Below are 24160 nucleotides of genomic sequence, written 5' to 3' on the forward strand. Positions count from 1 at the left end.
AAAAACTTTCCCACAAAGAAAATTCCAGGCCTAGAAAACTTTGCTGGTGAGTTGTTCCAAACATTTAAGGAAAAAGTAATGCAAATTCTACACAGACTCTTGCAGAAAGTTTAAGAGAAAGGAATACCTCCCAGCTCATTCTATGTGGTAAGCATTACTCTGATACCAAAACCAGGCAAAGACATTGAAAGGAAGGAAAACTACAAAGCAACATCCCATATGAAAATACATGGAAAAATTCTAAACAAAAATTTTTTCAGTTTCAATTTTTATTCTCTCAGCATCAAACATCCTTACCTTTTTCTGCTACTATATTTTTATTTTTTTATTTTTTAAAAAATTTTATTGACATATACTTGATTTACAATGTTGTGTTGGTTTCAGGTGTATAGCAAAGGGAGTCAGTTAAACAACATTTTAAGAAATTGAATCCAACGATATATAAAAATAATTCATCATGACCAAGTAGGGTTTTTTTTTTTGTTTCTTTTTTTTTTTTTTTGCAATACGCGGGCCTCTCACCGTTGTGGCCCCTCCCGTTGCGGAGCACAGGCTCTGGACGTGCAGGCTCAGGGACCATGGCTCACGGGCCCAGCCGCTCCGGGGCATGTGGGATCTTCCCAGACCGGGGCATGAACCCGCGTCCCCTGCATCGGCAGGCGGGCTCCCAACCACTGTGCCACCAGGGAAGCCCCCAAGTGGGTTTAAATTCCTATAATGCAAGGTTGATTTAACATTCAAAAACCAATCAATATAATGCACCATATGAACACACTAATGAAGAAAAATTATGATCATCACAATAGATGCAGAAAAAGTATCTAAAAAAAATCCAATGTCAATTACTAATAAAAACTCTGAACAAACAAGAAATAGAAGGGAATTTCCTAAATCCTAAACTCTAGAGGGTATCTGTGAAAAACCTAGTAATAACATACTTAATTGTGAAAGACTAAATGTTTTCCCTTCAGGTCAGGAACAGGATAAGGATGTCTGCCCTTGCCATTTCTATTCATGCTGTAGTACCAATGTTACCAGGCCAAATAAAGAAATAAAAGCAATCCAGATTGAAAGACTAGAACAAACACCAAAGAAAATAAATCAGTGGCAAATAAGTGAATTGATGGTCAATATTATTTCATTAGGGAAATACAAAGTAAAATCACAATGAGATATCTCTGTACATTTGTTTAAATATCACTCATAAAAAAAAAGACTGACCATACCTAATAGTGGCAAGGATGTGGAATAAATGGAACTTTCATAAAATACTGGTAAAAATGTAAAATGCGTCATTACTTCAGAAAATAATTTGACAGAAAAACTTCAACACACTATTGAGCAAAACAAACAAACCAAGAAAACACTAAATAAACTAGGAGCTGAGTAATACATCCTTAACATGAAAAAATATGTATACCTCAGAACTAATGCCAGCGTTTTACTCAATGGTTAAAAGTAACTCAATAGAAGATATAATGGAAGAGAGACTCCCATTTACAAAAGCAACAAAAAATTAATATTTAGGAATAAATAACAAATATACAAAACACTTATATAAAGAAAACTTTAGGGGCTTCCCTGGTGGCACAGTGGTTGAAAATCCACCTGCCAATGCAGGAAACACAGGTTCGAGCCCTGGTCTGGGAAGATCCCACATGCTGTGGAGCAACTGGGCCCGTGAGCCACAACTACTGAGCCTTCGCGTCTGGAGTCTGTGTTCTGCAACGACAGAGGCCACGACAGTGAGAGGCCCGCGCACCATGATGAAGAGTGTCCCCCACTCACCGCAACTAGAGAAAGCCCTCGCACAGAAACGAAGACCCAACACAGCCAAAAGTAAATAAATTAATTAATTAATAATAAAAAGAAAGTCTCGGGCCATCCAGCCCCAGAGCCAGGTGTGGGCCCTGCTCTACCTCAGCAGTTATGGGGCCATGGAAGCTTAAAAAAAAAAACTTTAGAAAACACCTTAAAAGGATGATTCCTTTAAAAAAATTCGTAAAGTAAATGTCAAAATTAAGAGTTTCTGCTCTTCAAAAGACACTGGTAAGAGAAGGAAAATATGAGCCATAGACTTGGAGAAAATATTGACAAATCACACAGCTGATAGTAATACTCTCCAAATTTATCTATTGATTTGATGTCATTCCTATCAAAGTCCCAGCTGGCTATTTTGCAGAAAATGACAAGTTGATCCTAACATCATATAGAAATACAAAGAACCCAGAGTAGCCAGAATAATCTCAGAAAAGGGCAACAAAAGTAGAGGATTTCCTGATTTCAAAACTTACTACAAAGCTACAGTATTCAAGACAGTGTGGTACTGGCATAAAGATAGACATAGATCAGTGGATTTGGTTTGAGAGTCCAGAAATAAACTCCTACATTTATGTTCAATTGATTTTGAACAAGGATGCCAAGACAATTCAGTGGGATTTTCAACAACTAATGCAAGGACAAACTGGATATCCACAAACAAAAGAATGGAGTTCGACCCTATCTCCACACCATATACAAAAATTAACTCCCAAGTGGATGATAGTCATAAGAGCTAAAACTATAAAACTCTTAGAAGAAAACACAGGAGTAATCTTCATGACCTTGGATTAGGCAATGGTTTCTTTGATATGGCACTAAAAGCATAAAACAGAAGAAAAAGTGTTGTAGATAGATTGAACTTCAAAATTTATCAAAATTAAAAGGTTTTGTGCTTCCCAAGACACTATCAATAAAGTGAAAAGACCCAGCTGCCTTTTGGGAGAAAATATTTCCAAATCATGGATCTGATGAAGGACTTGTATCCAGAAGATATGATGAACAACTCAACAGTTAAGGCAAATAATTTCATTTTTAAATTGGCAAAGAATTTGAATAGATATTTTCCAAATATATACAAATGGCCTATAAGCACATAAACGATGCTTAATATCATTAGTCTTTAGGGGAATGTAAATCAAAACTGCAATGAGATATCACTTCACAAATACTAGAATAGCTGAAATCAAAAAGGCAGACAATAACAAGTGTTCATGAGGATATCGAGAATTGGAACCCTCATATGTTGCTGGTGAGATTATAACATTCTGTGGCCACTTTAGAGAACAGTTTGGAAGTTATTCAGAATGTTAAACATAGAATTAGCATATGACCCAGCAATCTCACTCCTAGGTGTATACCCAAGAGAAATAAAAACATATTATTACACAAAAATTGATACACAAGTGTTCGTGACATAATTATATATAAAAGCCAAAAAGAGGAAACAACCCAAATGTCCATGAACTGATGAATGGATAAGCAAAAAATGTAGTATATCCATTACAATAGAATGTTATTCAGCAATGAAAATAAATGAAGTACTGATAAACACTACAACATAGATTCAACCTGAAAACATTGTGCCAGGTGAAGAAAGGAGCCACTCACATATTGTGTAATTTCATTTATATTAAACCTCCAGAATAGGCAAATCCACAGAAACAGAAAGTAGATTAATGGTTTCTAGGCATTGGGTTAAGGAGAGAATGGGGAGAGACTGCTAATGGGTATGGAGTTCCTTTCGGGGGAGGATTGATTAAAATATTCCAAATTTAGGTGGAGTGATATTTGCACAACTCTGTGAATATACTGAAACTCACTGAACTATACACTGTAAAAAGGTACATTTTCTGGTATATGAGTTAAACAAATACCTACCATATGACCCATCCATTCTACTTTCAGATGTTTACCCAAGAGAAAAGAAAGTGTATTTCCAAAGAAGATTTATAGATGGATGTTCACAGATTTATTTGTAATAGTTAAAAACTAGAAATACAACAAATGTTCATCAGCATGATATACTACTCAGCAGTGAAAGGAAATGAATTATTGATACTTTCAGCAGTATGGATGAGTATTAGAGTGGTTATGCTGAGTGATCATATCTACAAAAAACCTAAAGTCAACATCATACTTAATGGTGAGAAAACAGAAGCTTTCCCACTAAATCAGGAACAGGAATATTCCCTCTCACCACACCTTTTCAGCATCATACTGGAAGTCCTAAATGTAGCAATAGGACAAGAAAAGGAAATAAAAGATATACAGATTGGGAAGGAAAAAATAAAACTGGCTTTGTTTGCAGGTGGCATTATTGTCTATGTAGAAAATCTGAAATAATCAACAGTAACAACAACAACAAAACACCTAGAATTAATAAGCAATTGTAAGAAGGTTGCAGGATACAAGGTTAATATACATAATACAAGCCTAATCAAAATTCCAGCATGTTATTTTATGGATATTGACAAACTGATTCTAAAGGTCACATGGAGAGGTAAAAGATGTAGAATAGCCAAAATGGTATTGAAGGAGAAGAACAAAGTCAGAGGACTGACACTACCCAGCTTCAAGACTTATTGATAAAGCTATAGTAATCAAGACGATGTGGTGCATATATATGGAATCTAAAAAAATAAAAAGTGGTTCAGAAGAAAGTAGGGGCAGGACAGGAATAAAGATGCAGACATAGAGAAGGGACTTGAGGATATGGAGAGGGGGAAGGGTAAGCTGGGATGAAGTGAGAGAGTGGCATGGACTTATATATACTACCAAATGTAAAATAGATAGCTAGTGGGAAGCAGCTGCATAGCATAGGGAGATCAGCTTGGTGCTTTGTGACTACCTAGAGGGGTGGGATAGGGAGGGTGGGAGGGGGATGCAAGAGGGAGGGGATATGGGGATATAAGTATACATATAGCTGATTCACTTTGTTATACAGCAGAAACTAACACACCATTGTAAAGCAATTATACTCCAATAAAGTTAAAAAAAAAAGAATAGTAGAGCAGAATGCATGTTATATTTTAATTCATATTTTCTATAGTACTTAGGAAGCTCAGTTTTATACACTTTCTGAATGTCATCTATTTTAAATGGCTTTTCATAATGTTGTACTTTTCAGAAATGTAATGTTCATTTTATATCATAGGAAGGAAACATTTTACTTTAAAAAAAATCTCAGTAGCCCAGTTTACTGAAATTGAGTTTATTTGACTTCTATGTTTGAGAACTTGTCTTTAAAAGCCAAATACATTGGCCAGTGAAACAAAATAAAGAAGTTATCCCAATGGAAGATCTAATTAGTAGCTACATGTTTACCATTTCCTTAATGGGCTATTATCCCTGAAAGTTTAACTGTATTGTTTTTTTTTTTTTTGAAAATTCATAGATTGACAGGAGACATTGGCCTTCTTGCATTTTCTTTTAAGAACATCAGTTCTTAACAATATAATTGAAGTAATAATTATTTATAAATACTTTTAGTAATCCATAGTTTACTTAATTTTTTCCAGCTGTGGTTTCCTTAAGGGTACAGCAGGGACAATACAATTTTACCTTAAAGAGTTGTGAAGATTATATAATCTAACAAATGGAAAACACTTCATAAACTATAAAATGTAGTACAAATATAAAGTATCAGCTCTACTAACATAAGTTATTTGGACCTATTTTATTATTGTTTTTCCTGTGTTGCATTTTTCCCTTTGACACATGCTCCCTCCCAAAGACTGTCCTATTCACATATCACAGATTTGATGGTTAGGGTAGAAAGGAGTACACATGTCCTTGCCTACAAATTTTAGTAGTTGTGTTTAAAGAAATGCTCTTTGATAGAAATTAAGACCCCCTTAAATGATCAAATAGTTGTTGTATTTAAGTTTTCTAATGTTTTAATTAAAAGGCTTAAAATTCTCAAAAAAAAAAGAGAATGTGGTGTTAGCAAAAGAAGAAACAGATAGGTGAATGGAACAGAATAGAGAGCCCAGAAATAGTCCCATAAAAATATAGTCAGCCTATCTTTGACAAAGGAACAATGCCAATACAGTGGAGCAAAGATTGTCCTTTCAACAAAGGTCTTAACAACTGGACAGCTGCATGCAAAAAAAAAAAAAAGGGAATTTATATATGGATCTTACACCCTTCACAAAAATTAATTCAAAATAGACCACACACTTAAATGTGTAGAACACAAAACTATAAAGCTCCTAGAAGATAACATAGGAGAAAACCAAGATGACCTTGGGTATGGCAATGACTTTTTAGATACAACACCAAAGGCACAGTTCATGAAAGAAATAATTGATAAGCTGGACTTCATTAAAATAAAACCTTCTGCTCTATGAAAGACACTGTCAAGAGAATGAGAAGACAAGCCACAGACTGGGAGAAAATATTTGCAAAAGACATGTCTGACAAAGGACTTATCCAAAATATACAAAGAACACTTAAAAACTCGAAATAAAAAAATAACTCAAAAAATGGGCCAAAGATGTTAACAGACACCTCACCAAAGAAGATGGGCAGATGACAAAAAAAAGCATAAAAAAGATGTTCTAAATCATATGTCATCAGAGAAATGCAAATTAAAACAACAGTGAGATACCACTGCATACGTATTGTAATGCCAAAATCCAAAACACTGATATCACCAAGTTCTGGCAAGGATGTGGAGCAATAGGAATTCTCATTCATTGCTTGTGGGAATGCAAAATATTGCAGACATTTTGTAAGACAGTTTGGTGATCTCTTATAAACTAAACATACTCTTACCGTACAATCTGGCAATTGCATTCCTTGGTATTTACCCAAAGGAGTCGAATATTTATGTCCACACAAGAACCTGTATATATATATGGATGTTTAATGCAGCTTTATTCATAATTGCCAAAACTTGGAAGCAACCAAGATGTTCTTCAATAGGTGAATGGATAAATAAACTGGTATAGCCAGACAATGGAATATTATTCAGCCCTAAAAAGAAATGAGCTATCAAGCCATGAAAAGACATAGAGGAAGCTTAAATTCAGCTTACTAAGGGAAAGATGCCAATCTGAAAAAGCTATGTACTGTATGATTCCAACCATATGACATTCTGGAAAAGCCAAAATTATGGAGACAGTAAAAAGATCAGTTGCCAATGACTGAGTGGATGAGTAGGCAAAGTACAGAGGATTTTTAGTGCAGTTAAACTATTTTGTATGATCCTGTAATGATTGATACATGTCTACATTAGACCAAATTCATAGAATATAAAACACCAAGAGAGAACCCTAATGTAAACTGTGGACTTTGGGTGATTATGATGTGTCAGTGTAGGTTCATCAGTTTTAACAAATGTGGTAGGGGATGTTGATAATAGGGGAAACTCTGCACCTGTTATGGCAGGATGTTTATGGGAAAGCTCTGTACCTTCCTCTCAGTTTTGCTAAGTTTTGAACCTAAAACTGCTCTAAAAAAATGTGGTCTTAACAAAAAAAATGAATTATTGATACATTCAACAAATGGATGAATATCAGAATAGTTATGCTGAGTGAAAGAAAGTAGACCCCAAAAAAGAGTATATTCTCTATGATTCCATTTAAGTCTAGAAATGCAAACCATTCTACACTGATAGAAAGTAGAGCAGTATTTGCCTGGAAAGAGGGGTCTGGGAAGAGCTAGACAGAGAGATTATAAAAGGATATGCAAGACTTGAGAGTGTGTCCATGTTCCTTATCTTGATTGTGGTGATGTTTTCCAGGGTGTACGTGATGTATATGGTGTCATGAGTGTATACATATGTCGGTACTTATCAAAGTGTATAGTTTATTGTATGTCAATTATAACTAAAAGTTGTTTTAAGAATAGGAATTGATTTATAAGTTAATGTCAAAGTAAGAAAAAAATCAACTGCCAATGGTTAGTCTGTGTGGTAGACATACAAACCAATACACTGAAATGCTTCATGAAGAGACACTAAGGATATGATAGTTTAATCGGATGATGTCTAAAAAGAAAATGTTAAGAACACCTGGAGGGTTAAGGATTTGGAGGCGATAGGATGAAAAACAGCATTTAAGCAAGGGCCACTTGAGACACTCTTGTCCTTTTCTTACTGGTGAGTCAATATTTGATGCTTCAGTGGAAAGTAATTTTTTCCCTTTCATTTTACATTTCAGTGTTTATTTTGTATGAAACCCTTCCTAAGTATTAGGGAATAATTCAGGGGGGTTGTTCCTGACCCAGCTGTAACCAGTTTGAGTCCAAAGCATAAACTTTCAGGTTCCATCTCTTAACTATCCTTACTGAAAATGCCATTTATTCTTAGTTTGCCTAATCCCCATGGCTTGTTCTCCTCAGTCCTACACACCTCCAAGCAACGAGTTCAAGATCAGTATGAAATTGGAAGCACAGGATCCCAGGAATACCACATCTACCTGTATTGCCACAGTAGTTGGACTGACAGGCGCTCGCCTCCGCCTTCGCCTTGATGGCAGCGACAACAAGAATGACTTCTGGCGTCTGGTTGACTCAGCTGAAATCCAGCCTATCGGGAATTGTGAGAAGAATGGGGGTATGCTGCAGCCCCCTCTGGGTGAGTAACTAGACCCAAGCTCTCCCTAGCCCATTAGTTATCTTCCCCAAATTGTACATCCTGTTAAAGGAAAACATAGGGTCTTCTGCCTATCCCTTCTTTTTCATATGGTCCAAAAGAAAAGGCACACCTAAAATGAAATGACCTGAAAAATCTGGACCTGTCCATTCTACATTAACTTATGATATCCAAGCTTCTCCCAAGCTCTTCTTTTTCTAACAAGAAACCACACATTTCATCCTTCTTTGTCACTTCCCCTTTACCCTGAGAAAAAGAATGGGAGGAGATCTTGACATTTAACTTGCCTCAAAAAACCATAGAGTTTTCACCAAATCCTACAGTGATAACAGGAAGTGAGAGAAAAATCTCCCAGTAGAAAGGAGGACTATTACAAAGATCCGTTATCTCATTTCCCCTAAATTTTTACTTGGTCCTTGAAATTTTCTCACTTTGAATCAATTATTAAGTAAAGTGCATTATTTTACTTAAACTAATAACCCCACTGTATTTTTCTTCTCAAGATCAGATTCACCTTTTTTTGCCTCAATATACCTGAATGATTTAGCCCATCTCATCAGTTACTATTAATCACTATTGCAGTGAGTCTCAACAGAGGATAGAGAGAGATGCGTTATAGGCTATGTTCCCTTCAGGAGACTGTGCTAAATTAAATGAACATTAGAGGACAGTATCATTTGAAAGACCTCCCCAGGTGGTTATTTAACATTTTCCTCCATTTAAAAAAATTATTTGTAATGTAAACTTTCAAATGTATACAAAAGTAGAAAAAAATAGCGCAGGGAATGTCCATGTATCCTTTATCCTTGATAGTCAGTCTTGTTTTCTTTGTACCTATACACACTCCCTGCCTGCTCCTGTCCAATTGCCTAAACATAGTATTTTATCATTAAATATTTAGTATGTATCTCTCATAGTTAATATTTTAAAAGCATAATCATAATAACATTATCACATGTAAATAATGATAATTCCTTAATATCAACGAATATTTACTCAGTGTTTAAATTTTCCCTGTCTGTCTGTCTGTCTCTCTCTCTCTTTCTCTTTCTCTTTATTCCATTTTCTTGGAATCAGGATCCAAATAAAATCAACATATTGCAGTTGGTTGATATGTCCCTTAAGTCTCTTTTAGTCTATGGGTTCTCCTTCTCTCTCTTACTTTTTCTTGCAACTTATTTGTTGAAAAACCTAAGTCATTTGTCTTTAAATTTTCCCACAATTAGATTTTGCTGATTGTATCTCTGTGGTATCATTTAACATGTTTCTCTGTCCTCTCTTCCTAGAAATTGGTAACTAGATCTAGAGGCTTGATCAGGTTAAGGTTCAATTTTTTCCATAAGAATATTTCATAGGTGGTGGTCTTTATTAGGAAGCATATATGGTCTGGTTGTCTCTCATTTTATAATGTAGCAGCCATTACTGCTTGTGGCCTAGAGCAGGGGTTGACAGATTTTCTTAAAGAGTCAGATAGTAAACATTTCAGGCTTATGGGCTATACCTTCTCCGTTGTAACTAGTCAGCTTTGTCCTTGTAATGTGAAAGCAGCCATAGATGATACATAAACAAATGGGCAAGGATGTGCTCCAATAAAGGTTTATTGACAAAAACAGGTGGCCAGCCTTCTGGCTATAGTTTGCTGACCCCTGATTTAGACCCTTCACTTCATAATGGTTGCAAAATGGGACATTTTAACATTATCATTCAGTCCACGTAAATTAAATGGAACATGTCTATTAAAGTAAACTTTCATCAACTATTTGGTTATCCTGAAGTACAGTTCATGCAGGAAGGACAGTTTAAATGCTTGATTCTTTTCTTTATTTACCAATTTTCAAAATAATAAATTGGATTACCATCATCCTCCAAAATTATTTATGGATAGTGTTGTTGTTGTTTAGTATCATAAACTCAAAGATTCTTATATAACTGATGTGTTTCACTCCATTGCACTAACTGTCCTTATGATTCTTGAATTATCCCATCTTTGGCGTCATATATATATAAATCATTCTTAAAGTGAAATCTATAAAACAGAGTATATTCAGAGAAATCCCCTTCACCTTATCCCTTTCTTCTGCTATAGGGCAACCACTTTCTTTTAATTTAATGGTTTATACTCCATTTTTAAAAAAATAAGCAGGGCTTCCCTGGTGGCACAGTGGTTGAGAGTCCGCCTGCCGATGCAAGGGATGCGGGTTCATGCCCCTGTCTGGGAGGGTCCCGCATGACGCGGAGCGGCTGGGCCCATGAGCCATGGCCGCTGAGCCTGCGCGTCCGGAGCCTGTGCTCCACCACGGGAGAGGCCACATCGGTGAGAGGCCCGTGTAACGCCAAAAAAAAAAAAAAAGGCAAATATATCCATGTGAGTGTGTGTGTGTACATACATACATATGTATCCCGTCTTCTTATATAAATGATGGAGTATTATACATACTTTCCTCAATCTTACTTTTTTCATTTAGCAATATATCCTAAAGATGACTTCTTAGTTGTATGAAGATGTTCCTCATTCCTTTTTGTAGCTGCATAGTACCATAAGATTCTTAACCTACTTTATGAATCACTGTTTAGAAGCATCTTGATAGGCTATTAAAAAATGTAAGTTCCCAGGGATAATGGTGACCATCTAAATCAAAATCTTTCCATAAATTCTCCAGAAACATACAGATCAAAAAGGAAAGAAAATCAAACCACCCATAACTCATGCCTAAACATAACTAGGAGTCAAGAATACCACAGATGGGAATGTAAATTGATACAGCCACTATGGAGAACAGTATGGAGGTTCCTTAAACAACTAAAAATAGAACTACCATACAACCCAGCAGTCCCACTACTGGGCATATACCCTGAGAAAACCATAATTCAAAATGAGTTATGTACCACAATGTTTATTGCAGTTGTATTTACAATAGCCAGGACATGGAAGCAACCTAAGTGTCCATCGACAGATGAATGGATAAAGAAGATGTGGCACATATATACAATGGAATATTACTCAGCCATAAAAAGAAACAAAACTGAGTTATTTGTAGTGAGATGGATGGACCTAGAGTCTGTCATACAGAGTGAAGTAAGTCAGAAAGAGAAAAACAAATACCGTATGCTAACACATATATATGGAATCTAAAAAAAAAAAAAAAGAAAGGTTCTGAAGAACCTAGGGGCAGGACAGGAATAAAGATGCAGACGTAGAGAACGGACTTGAGGACATGGGGAGGGGGAAGGGGAAGCTGGGACAAAGTGAGAGAGTGGCATGGACATATATACACTACCAAATGTAAAATAGATAGCTAGTGGGAAGCAGCCGCATAGCACAGGGAGATCAGCTAGGTGCTTTGTGACCACCTAGAAGGGTGGGATAGGGAGGGTGAGAGCGAGGGAGACGCAAGAGGGAGGGGATATGGGGATATATATATATATATATATATATATATATACGTATAGCTGATTCACTTTGTTATAAAGCAGAAACTAACACACCATAGTAAAGCAATTATACTCCAATAAAGATGTTAAAAAAAAAAAAAGAATACCACAGATTTCAGTAACATGTTGTCTACATGTTCATATATAAAGATCTGAAACCACTAGAGCTAGTACCCACCCCATACCCGAATGAAGAGTTTTATGTAGGTAGAAACTACGTTAAAAAGGGAGAGGACAATGGGAGCCTAACACAGCCAAAATCACCCCCAGGAAAAGACAGTCCCATCCAGAGTGGGAAATACTGAAAGAGAGCTAAGAGCTACTTGATTAGAGCCTTGACTACTGGAGAATCAGAAGAAAGAGAGTGAATTAAAAGAGTGAGGGACGAGAGATAGCAGTCTTGGGAAGACAACTACCTTTGTGGGAGAGGTAGCTATAATATTGAAGGAAAAGAAGGAAACCATGGGTAGTGATTTAGAGTTATGCAGGAACAAAAGAGAATCATAAAATCAAAAGACATATAAACCTTCCCATCCCGTCCCAAATAGGCTCATCTACTAAAGAAACTGCATTTCACTATGCCAACAGAAAACTCATGACCCAAGATCCCTGCCAAAATGGAACATCCTCTTTTTTGCAAGCCCAGGAAAATATAAGACATTTCAAAGGATTAGGAAACAGCAGTCAACATCTATATAAAGCTTCTACGTGAAGAAAAACAGAAATAGAGGATAAAACCATTTTAACTATTGAAAATTCTATGGCCAAAATCAGTGAGTAGCCAGAGGAAAACTGTTGCACAATAACCCATCTCAAATTAAATAAGTGTTGACAGATATGAAAAAATACCTTGAATCAAAAGTTTTAAGTCAGACTAGAAATGCACAATAGACAGGAAGATGTGAAAATAGAATTGTTCAAACTCAAGAAAAAAATTGAAAGAAAAATAATCTCAGTTGAAGACTCAATTCCAGGGTACCCACTGGGACAATAGATTCAACTGGAAATATAATAAGGGGCATTGAGAAGAGAAATAAAAATAAATATTAGAGAAGGTTTAAAAGTATCAGAAAGGAACTGTTAGATATAGAACATAGTCCACAAAGATCCAATGTGTATATATATTTGTATATATCCAATGTGTTTATGTATGTGTATACATATATATTTGGAGTCCCTGAAGAAGATAAACAGAATTAATACTTAAAATTGTAATATAAGAAAATTTTGCAAAAATTAAAGAACACCTCAACCTTCATATTGAAAGGGCCTACCTTATTCCTGGAAAAATTGATCTAGATTGGTCAACTCTAAGACATATTCTAATAAAACTATTATACTCTAAGAATAAAGAAAAATTCATTTAAGCCTCCAGCAACAAGGCCAAATTACTCACAAGGGAAAGAAAGGTTTGCATCATACTTCTCAACAGCAAAATACAAAGCAAGACTAAGTGGAGCAGCGTTTTTAAGAAATTCAAGGAAAGAACATGAAAAGACAGGTTTTATATCTAGACAAGATGTTTTTTCAAGTCCTGAGATTATACTGCAAGAGTTTTCAACATGCAAGAACTCAGGAAATATTGTGACCCCAAGCCCTTCCTAAGGAATCAATTATGGAAAGAGCTCCATCCAAACAACAGATGATCAATCTAAGACAAAAACAAAGGAAGGGACAAGAGTAGAATAGTATGGTATCCGTCTGGGTCCAGTGAAGAAAGAAAAGCCACACAGCAGTTTAAACACAGCAAGTTTAATATACATGTTAACTATAACAGAGGATTAGAGTGAGGGATTGGCTAGTCAAAAGGCAAGAGAACCCTAAAGAATATAAGAAGAGCAGACATAAGGAGAAGCCACTACACTGGGGCAGAGATAGAGCACCCAAGGAAGAGCCTCCCTTCACCCGTCTCAGGGCTGAGATGTAGACCTTGTTGGAGGGGGCACAGCTGTGGCTCACTGGATGAGAGAAATCACTGGTGCCACAGTAGTGGAACTTGCTAGAACTCTGTCCTCCAGGGTGCTGAGAAAGCTGTTCATGGAGAGGTGTGTCTCCGGAGAAACTCTTCTACAGAACCATTTAAAATGGGGAGGGTGGTGCTGCTATGGGCTGCCCTACACTCCCGGATCTGGGCCACAGGGAAGATGGGGTGCTGCAGGAGCCTGCCAAGCCAACACAATGCAGCCAGAAAGCAAGCCCCTTTCCTCCTGTCATATCTGTAGATGGGGTCCCGGGTATCACTTAAAACTGATAAACCAAATAGTAGAAGCCTAAGTGAGGAAATAAGGGAATTAAGGACATTATAACATATGTTAGTATAAAGGTAACTACTAAAACAAAATTGCAGAACTTCCTAAATACCAAAGGAACAAAAAGACCAAGAAACAGATGATACAAAGAGATGAACTAAATATGGAAAATGCAGTAAATAAAACATAATGTGACAGAGTTGAGACCAAATGTGTAATTTATATTAATAAATGTAAATGGTTTTAACTCACCTATTAAAGAAAAAAATTCCAGATTGGTGCTCAAAGTCAAACCCAACTTTATACTCTGTACAGGAAACATACCTCGTACCTTAATGCCAAGCATATATGAAGGAACTTCAAATAGTATAATAGCAGAGGTTACAATTCTGTTATTAGACATGGTAGAATTAATAAAATAGAAGTTATGGTAAATGCAAGGAGACATAGACCAACACACCAATAGGAGAATTAACACACCTCTCACAAGACAAGACAGGCCAAGAGGACAAAAAGTAATGGGGTTGAAGACTTTAATGAATAAGATAGATCATATGTGTGTGTGTGTATGTATGTATGCATATCAAACTTTATACCCTGGTAAATGCCCTTCCACATTGAAATTTAAAACTCTTTAAACAACTTTTGTTTGAAAAATGGAAATATAAACCAAAATTTTAAAATTCCTAAAACATAATGATAATAAACATCATATCAGAATTTTGAGATACAATTAAAGCAGTGGTTGGAAGAAAACTTATAGCCATAAATACCTGACATGAAGAAAAATGAAAGGATAATATTACGAATTTTAATTCCCAATTCAAAAAGCTAGAAAAAGTTATACTCCAAAGCAGATACAAAGGAGAAATAAGTAGAAGAAAAAATAAAGATAGAGAGATTAATGTGGTAGAAAATAGAAAAGCAGTAAATCAAAATACTGTTTCTTTGGAGCAAACCTCAACAAAATAACAAACCACTAGTTAGCCTAATAAAGAAAAAAAAAGAATAAGCACAGATATACAAAAGTAGAAATGACAAAGGCAGGAATAGCTCTATGTAAACTAGGAAAGCTAGGTGAAATAGAAAAATACTTTTTGTCAAAATTGACCTAGGAGCATCACATATGTTTTCAAAGCACTTACATCGAAGTACCGCATGCAGGTTATTTTAGAGGGAAATCCTACAAAGCCTGAATACCAGATAATCTCAATGCTACTTAAGTTGTTGTACGTCAGTGATACCCAACAGAACTTGCTGTGATGATGGAAATGTTTTGTGTCTTTGCTGTCCAGTATGGTAGTCACCAGCCACATGTGTCTGTAGAGCACTTGAAATGTGTCTACTTCAACTAAAGAATTGAATATTTAATTTTATTTTAATTATAATTTAAAGTTAAAAGCCAGTGTGGTTGTTGGCTACTGTACTAGACAGTGCACTTCTAGATCACAGAAAAAGGAAAATGTCCAGATTCTTTTTATGAAGCAGGCAGAACTTTGATACTTAAACCTGATTTAAACACACACACACACGTGCACACACACACACACACACACACAGCCTTGTGTGAATATTATTACAAAACACCTAAATAAAATATTAGGAATTAGAGTTCAACATATTTACAACAATAATTCATCAAGACAAAGTAGCTTTTTTTTCTGGGAATGAAAAGAATATTTAACTTCAGAAATATCATTAATGGACTTCACCATATTAAAATAGCTAAGGAAGAAAGTCATGAACTTCAGCAAAAATCAGCATACTACTGAGCACTCAAATTTCTCAATTTCAAAACTTACTACAAAGCAACAGTACTAAAGACATTGTGGTACTGGCATAAATTGAACGTAGACTTATAGATAAGAAGATTCGATTTGAGAGTCCAGAAATAAACCCGTACATTTATGCTTGGTTGATTTTCAACAAGGGTGCCAAGATAATTCAGTAGGGGTTTTCAACAGCTGGCACAGGGACAACTGGATATCTACATACAAAAGAATGAAATTGGACCCCACCTCCACACCATATACAAAAATTGACTCCAAGTGGATAATAGACCTAAATGTAAGAGCTAAGACTATAAATCCCTTAGAAGAAAACATGAGAGTAAATCTTCATGACCTTGGATTAGGCATTAGGTTTCTTAGATATGGTACCAAAAGCACAAACAACAGAAGAAAAACTAGATAAATGGGCTTCAAAATTAAAAGCTTTTGTGCTTCCAAAGACAGTATCAAGAAAGTGAAAAGACAGCCCACACGATGGGAGAAAATAGGCAAATCCAAAAAGGCAGAGAGTAGGTTAGTGGTTTCCAGGGATTGGGATGAAGGGACAATGGGGGGTGGCAGCTAATAGATATGGGTTTTCTTTTTGGAAGAGTGATGAAAATGTTCTAAAATTAGAATGATGTTTCATAACTCTAAAAACCACTGAATCGGATATTTAAAAGTATAAATTGAGTTACATCTCACTAAAGCTATTATTTTTTCAAAATCACATGTCCGATTCAACAAATAGTATTGGGAAAACTGTATATCCACATGCAAAAGAATGAAGTTGGACCTTTACCTTACACCATTATACAATAACTAACTCAAAATGGATCAACAACCTAAATGTAGGAGCTAAAACTGTAAAACTCTTAGAAGAAGACATAGGGAAAAAGCTTCATGACGCTGGAATTGGCAATGATTTTTGGATATGACACCAAAAGCACAGGCAACAAAAGAAAAAAATAGTTAAATTTGACTGCATCAAAATTTAAAATTTTGTTTATCAAAGGACACTTTTAACAGAGTGAAAAGGGAACTCATGGAATGGGAGAAAATATTTGCGAATCATATATCTGGTAAGGGGTTAGTATCCAGAATATATATTTTAAAACTCCTTCAGTTCAACAACAGCAAATAAACAACCTGATTAAAAAATGGGCAAAGGACTTGAATAGACATTTCTCTAAAGAAGATATACACGTGGCCAATAAGCACATGAAAAAATGCTCAGCATCAGTAATCATTTAGGGAAATACAAATCAAAAACACAATGAGATAATACTTCACACACATTAGGATGGCTATTATCAAATAAATAGAAAATAACAAGTGTTGGTGAGGATGTGGAGAAATTGGAAACGTGTATTGGGAATGTAAAATGTTACAGCCACTATGGAAAACAATATGTTTCCTCAAAGAAGTTAAAAAGAGAATTACATGTGATCTAGCAATTCCACTTTGGGGTAGATAGGCAAAAGAATAGAAAGCAGGGACTAAAGGAGATATTGGTATGCCTATATTTAGCAGCATTATTCACAATATCCAAGAGGTCAAAACAACCCAGGTGTCCATTGACAGAAGAATGGATAAATAAAATGTGGTATATACACACAGTGGAATATTATTCAGCTTTAAAAAGTAAGGAGATTCTGACACATGCTACAATGTGGATGACTCTTAAAGTTATTATGCTATTATAAATGAAATAAGCCAGTCACAAAATGACAAATGCTGTATGATTCCACTTATACAAGGTACCGAATATATGCAAATTCATAGCGACAGAAAATAGAATGGCGGTTGCAAGGAGCTGGGAAAGGGGAGAGGGGAATGGGGAGTTACTGTTTAATGGGCAGAGTTTCATTTGGGGAAGATGAAAAAGTTCTGGAGATGGATGGTGGTAATGGTTACACATTGATGTGAATGTACTTAATGCCATTTACTTTTGAGAAAGAAGGGGGAATATATGTGTATACACACACATGCACATATATATAATGCACATGAACTTACATATATTTTGTATACTTAGTTTTATAAAAAGAAACACAGGACTGTTAAAACCAGAAAATAACAAAAAGGTCACCTATTGGGAGTGTCTGGGAATAGGGTGGAAAACATAGAAATGAGAGTGAGACTTCTCTAAAAATACCCTTTTATATTCTTTTGACTTTTGAATTATATAAATGTCTTAATACATAAAATTAAACCAAGAAAAAGATGAACAAGCCATATCCTAAAATTGACTGTAAACAGAAAGAAACTGAACTCTGTATCAAATGGATATCATAACCACATTGAAAAAAGAGTTCAAACAACTTGAACACAGAACCTTCACAGTATACCCTCAATGGGACATATTTCAAAGGAAAATGGAACTGCAAAGAAATTCTGACTTTTTCTTAATAATGTTAGTGGTTTTGTCCTAATAATCTGAAACTATTTTGCATGTATTGAAGATAGAGCAAATGAGTAAATAAGATACAAGTATGGGATGGAAAAGATGAAGAAGAACCCTTGCAGTGTAGGATTTGAATTGGAGGTATCTTATGAACTCTTAACTTAAAATAGGTATATAAGTATATATTAATATGTATTAAAATATACATAAATATATATTAATAAAATACTTATTCACTTAGAATATATACGTATGTATATGTATATATTCTAAGGTAATACATGTATATGTATATGTATATGTATGTATATATTCCAAGCTTTATTGAAAAGGCCTGGAAACAATGACTCCTCAGTAGCAATGGGAGCACCTTTATTTGATTTCTAAATCCCATTCTCCACTAAAAGGAGTCATGGCTCCTTGGAACAATGGCTGATTCCAAGACTGAGCAACAGAGAAAATGTAAGGTGAATATGGAAGATCTTATTATGCCAGAAAGCAAAGAAGTCTCAAAGAATGATGGGTACATATCAGAAGGATACAGGAACCAGTTTAAAGGGACTCTGAACGCCAAAATTGGAAAAATATGACCATCAAAGAGAATAATAAAAATAGAAGAACAATAGTAATAGGCTCATGGGTCCCTAGTGATACACAAGGGAAAAAAAAGTTGCAGAGAAAGTTCTTCTTTACAGAATATCAGCTAACAAATAAAAAGAATGATAGAAAACTATCATTTTGGCAACCACCATTTAATGGATTCAGACCAGGATAATCAATGAATGCTAAAACAAAGAAAAAAAAACTTATTGGAGAATAGCATATTCACACAGTCTCAAAGTTTCTCTCCACTGATTATCTATTAATTACATGGGGAAATTACAATGAAGAAATCTGTCTGCCATTCCTTAATAAGTGATCAAATTTTCAGTATCATTAATAATTAGACAAACTGACATGTACCACTTGAAGCAATGAAATGAGAAGTACTCAACATCCCTTGTGTAGTATCTTTGTCAAAACTGTTTAGCATTAATGTAATCATAAGGAAACAATCAGAAGACATCCAAATTGTGGGATGTTTTATAAAACAGGCTAGACTCTTCAAAAGTAAAAATTTCATGAAAAACAAAAGGCAACTGAACTATCCTAGATTAAAGGAGACTAAAGAAACTTGACAACCAAATGCAATATGTAATCTGTGATGTATTTTTAAAATTAAGCACCTATAAAGATTCGGGCACAGTTGAAGATATTTTTATTTAAATGTATTGGATATGATAATATTGCAGTTCTAAAGGAGAATGTCCTTGTTCTGAGGACAAATGTCTTGATGTATGTAGAGGTGAAATCTATATCATGATGTCTCTAACTTTCACATAGTTCAGAGGAAAAACTGTGTAGATAGATGGAAAGCAGTTGTGGTGAAGTGTTATTAGTTGCTGAATTTGGGCGAAGGGTACATAGTTTGTTCTTGTATTGTTTTTTGCTACTTTTCTCTGGGTTTAAAATTTTTCAAGATAAAAAGTTTTAAATAATTTATATATATAATTATACATATATATGTGTGTGTGTTCATGTTCCCCAGGCCTCCTCTGGACTTCTCCCCAGAGTTGCTGAATCAGAATTTCTAGGTAATGGGGCTTGGGATTCTGCATGGTAAAGTGGCTCTCCCGAGACTCTAAAACAGTTGGTCTATATTTGGGAAGCATTGCTCTAAGGAGCATTCTTCTCAATTAAAATCTTGTGTGGTTTGTGTGTGTGTGTGTGTGTATGTGTGTGTGTTCTGTTCACATAGGAACATTGGTTACTACTTTGCAGAGTCCTCCAGGGAAAAAAGGTGAAAAGGTAGAATGATTCTCAGGTGATGTCAACCTTTTTCTTCACATCCCCTTGTTTTACTGGTCCATTCTATACTTAGACTGAGGTTATTTCTTCTAAACAGGGCTGTCTGGATCACTAATTCTCAAACATGGCTGCTAGTTTAAATCACCTAGGGAGCTCTCAAAAATTTCAGTGCCTAGGCCTTACCTCAGATCAATTAAATCTGAATTTCTGGGAGTGGGATGATGTATTCTTTAATGCTTCCCAGGGGATTTCAGTGTCCAAGTTTGAGAGTCCCTAGGCTAGAGCAGAGCTGGCCTCTAGTGAGACCTCTAGTCAAGTGTGTCAGGATCTCAGTACAAACTGCCTGCTCAGCAAACTTAGTCACATGCTCTGATGTCTATGTGGGACATTGACTTGAAAGGAACCCTCTTATATTCCTGACACTGATCAGTCTTCTCTTATGCTAAATAGTTTCCAGGGCCTGTCAGTAAAAAGGGAGATTTTAAAAGATGCGTATCTCATTTATGGTTATGGAAATTTGAACTCTGTTTATAGAAATTTGGGAGGGGGGGATGAAATTTTAGAGAGAAGTAACTTTTAACTATGGTATCTTAAATACTCATTTTACAAAGGTAATTTTAAAAATATTCACCAAACTCTCTTCTCTGCAAGGCCCCTGACATTGAGTAATGCCAGACCCATCTATACGTACACCTATCTCGAGACTAGTCATAACCCCACCCCCAATTAAATAAATCTGAATTAACTTGTGTTTGAGTGTGTATATAAGGTGGAGCATTGAAGTGGTGACAGCATCCTGGCAGAAGCAAAAGGAATTCTAACAGTCCTTCCCAAATACAACCTGACTGAACATTCACTTCTTCCTCAGGGAAGACAGTTTGTTCAGCACCTCTCTTCCAGTTCTTGTTTCTCTCACTCTTGGGATAAAATTTAGATAGTCCACCCAACCTCAGTTTGGAAGCACTGTTTTAGTTCATTGTCATCATCTGACAAATACAGAAATAGGGAAAGGGAAGTTAGTTGTCCAAAGTTGTACAATGAATTGGTGGCATGTTTCTGTACATGTAATTGTATGTGTACATGTATGTAAAGCTCCTCTGGGAGGAGAGAATGATTTGGGAATCATCTTGACAGCCATAGAGTCTAATAACTTCATAAAGCTTGGAATTACTATATAGGACAATGGTGGAGTCAGGAGTAGGGCCCATTCATGTGCTTCCTGGTATGAGTGCTGTTCTGTTACCTGCCACCAGAGGGCATGAACTATGATTAGATTCTAGACCTGCTGATCTACATTGAAGTTCAGAGATTGCTCAGATCACTGTTCGTTCAAACAAATGAACCCTAACCTATTCAGTAGTCCCACAGTCTTAGGAGCATATGAAAGATCTTTGTGACTGGTTGTTTATAAATATTTTAAAAATAAATCTTAGCTAAGCACAGAACACTTGCAGCATGCCTGGATTTAGAATTGGAGACCTGGCTTTATAATATTAGCCCAGCCACTTACTAGTTTAGTTGTGTGGCCAATGGTAAGTTGCATTACCTTGACTTTTAACCGTGAATTTCAGTTGCCTCACCTGCCACATCATTAATAAACTTTGCCACACATGGTTGAGGATTAAATGGGGTAACATGATAAAGCATTTATCAATTCCTGGCACCCATTTAATAAGTAGAGATTTTTCCTTTGTTCAGTAAAACTCTCATGGAGCTCATATTCTGGTTGGAAAAGACATACACATTACATGGAAAAAAGAAAGAAAATTTAGGCAGTGATAAAAGGTAAGGATAATAAGAAGGGAGCAGGATCTAGGAGGCTATTTTAGGTAGGGTAGTCTAGGAATACCTCTCTGAGGAGGTGATATTTCAGCAAAGAACTATCAAAGATTTGAGAAAAGTGAAGGGTGTTTGAGGCAGAGGGACACAGCTTGGTGTGCTTGGGAAACAGAAAGACCAGTGAATGAAGGGCCAGGGGAGTGGCAGGAGATGAGTTATAAGAAGTAAGCAAGTTCCGGATCAGGTAAGTTTTGTTAAATACATAAAGTCTTTAGATTTATTTTGTGTTATAGGATGTAAGCATAAGAGTGATGTGTTCTGATTTATAGTTTTAAAAACATAACCATATCATTCTGGTTGCTGTGTGGAGAATAGACAGTAGGGAGGCAAAAGTAGAAGCAGAGAGAAGGGTTAGAAGGCTGTTTTCGTAGTTTGGGCAAAGTTTGACTGTCACTTAGATTAGGGTGTTAGTGAGGAGAAATGCAGAATGGTAAGGAATGGTTTGGTTTAGGGTATATTAGATGTAAGAACCATCAACACTTGCTGATTAGTTGTATTTGAGAGACAGTAGAAAGGGAGGAACCAAGAGTGACTTCTAGGCTTTTTGGTCTCAGCACTTGGGTTTAAATAAGTGGTTCCATTAACTGAGATGAGATGACTGGAGGAAAGGGAGTAGTAAAATCAAGAGTTCTGTTTTAGATTTACTCATTTTGAGATCTCTTGGCATCCAAGGAGAGTTATAGAATAAGGCATTTGAAAATATGAGCATGAAACTCAGGACGGAGGTTTGGGTTAGAGATATAAATTGGCAGTCATCATTGTTGGGAAAAAAGTGGGGACCAAGAAGAGAGAACCAGTGGCCAGACACTGAGGTACTCCCACTTTAGAGGTTAGGATTTCTTACCCACCTGGCCTTTTCCTTGCAAGCCATTGTTTAATTTGAGGAGACCCTAAAATTATTGTTTTTACTCTTCTCTTCCTTTTTGCACAAATCTACAACTCCAGTTCTTTTACCAAGAGAGACAGCATGGTAGAACTGAGTGATTAAATATTTGAAGACATTAATGTGCTGATTAATAATGAAGGCTCTGGAGACAGAGGAATTCGGTTTAAATCCTGCCTCTGCTATTTACTAGCTTAGCGACCTTGGATATTTTACTTAATTTCTCTAATCTCAGTCTTTTCATCTATAATAATCAAAATAAAAGCCAGCATTCATTTAACACTTATCATATACCAGGCATCGTTTTAAGTGCTTTGCATGTATTAACCTATTTTAACCCTTAGAACAACCCATTGAAGTAGTCACTATTCTTACCCATTTTATTGTTGAGGAAATGAAAGCCAGAGAGAGGTCTTATAATTTGCCAAACATCACACACCAGGTAAGTAGCAGAGCTAGATTTGAATCTAGGGAGCCTGGCTCCAAAACCAGTGCTACTTTTCTCTTATCAAATTCACAGAGTTGTAGAAGTGATTAAATGAGATAACCCACTTAAAAGTGCTTAGCACATGGAGGCTGGCAAATAATATGAGCATAATAAATGTTTTCTTATGGAGACAGCATAGCGTAGTGAAAGAGAATCAGATGGAAAGTCCTGGGGCTCCAGCCTGATTACAGGAACAACTTATGTGATCATGAACAAGTTTCTTAGCCTCTCTGGACTTCAGTTTTGTCATCTACAATATAAAACCTTCATACTATATGGCCTCTGAAATCCCTTTCAATGTTTAAACATTCTATCTATGACTCCCCAAGACAGATTGTGAATACATCTGAATTTGGTAGGGAAATAAGGTACTCAGTAATTCCTTGGGTTGACAACATTTCTACTTTGCCCTTCTACTCTTGAAGAAACTTGCTAGGAGATAGTGAAACGTAGTTAAGAACCATGAGGTTTGGAGTAAGACTATCGTGTAATAGAATCTGTTTCTACCACTTACTACCTTGGACAAGCTACTTCTCCTGAGTTTCTCTTTCATCATCTGCAAACTAGGGATAATGATAGTGCACACCTCATGGCATTATTTGAAATATCCTGTGAGAAAGTGCCTGTAAAGTAGTTAATACATGATAAGCATTGAATACATATTAACTATTATAATATTATTATAAGGGTTTCCAGAGCTGAGAGGATTTCTTTTTCGCTCAAGTACTAGATGAGATAGAAGCCTCTCAGTAACCCACTTCTAAAGAATTGAATTGGGAATTACATGGTGAAGCACTCTTGTTGTTGGGAACTGAGGGCACGAATCA

At 35.9% G+C, this 24160-nt stretch overlaps 1 protein-coding gene across 37 annotated transcripts in view; it reads left to right on the top strand.

Moving 5' to 3' along the window:
- SCMH1 (Scm polycomb group protein homolog 1) overlaps window positions 1-24160 on the top strand; it is a 199497-nt gene that overhangs the window by 66406 nt on the left and 108931 nt on the right. For 28 of the 37 annotated variants that reach the window (XM_067010154.1, XM_067010169.1, XM_059042545.2 and 25 more), the window contains one exon: window positions 8167-8401. In XM_067010154.1, coding sequence (XP_066866255.1) covers window positions 8167-8401 — 235 coding nt within the window. Of the gene's footprint in view, window positions 1-8166; window positions 8402-19864; window positions 19911-24160 lie in introns of all 37 variants that reach the window. The other 9 variants (XM_067010250.1, XM_067010279.1, XM_067010239.1 and 6 more) reach the window with 1 other exon arrangement.

Source organism: Kogia breviceps, chromosome 1, assembly GCF_026419965.1.
Source record: "Kogia breviceps isolate mKogBre1 chromosome 1, mKogBre1 haplotype 1, whole genome shotgun sequence".
In the NCBI taxonomy this organism is placed as follows: Eukaryota; Metazoa; Chordata; class Mammalia; order Artiodactyla; family Physeteridae; genus Kogia; species Kogia breviceps.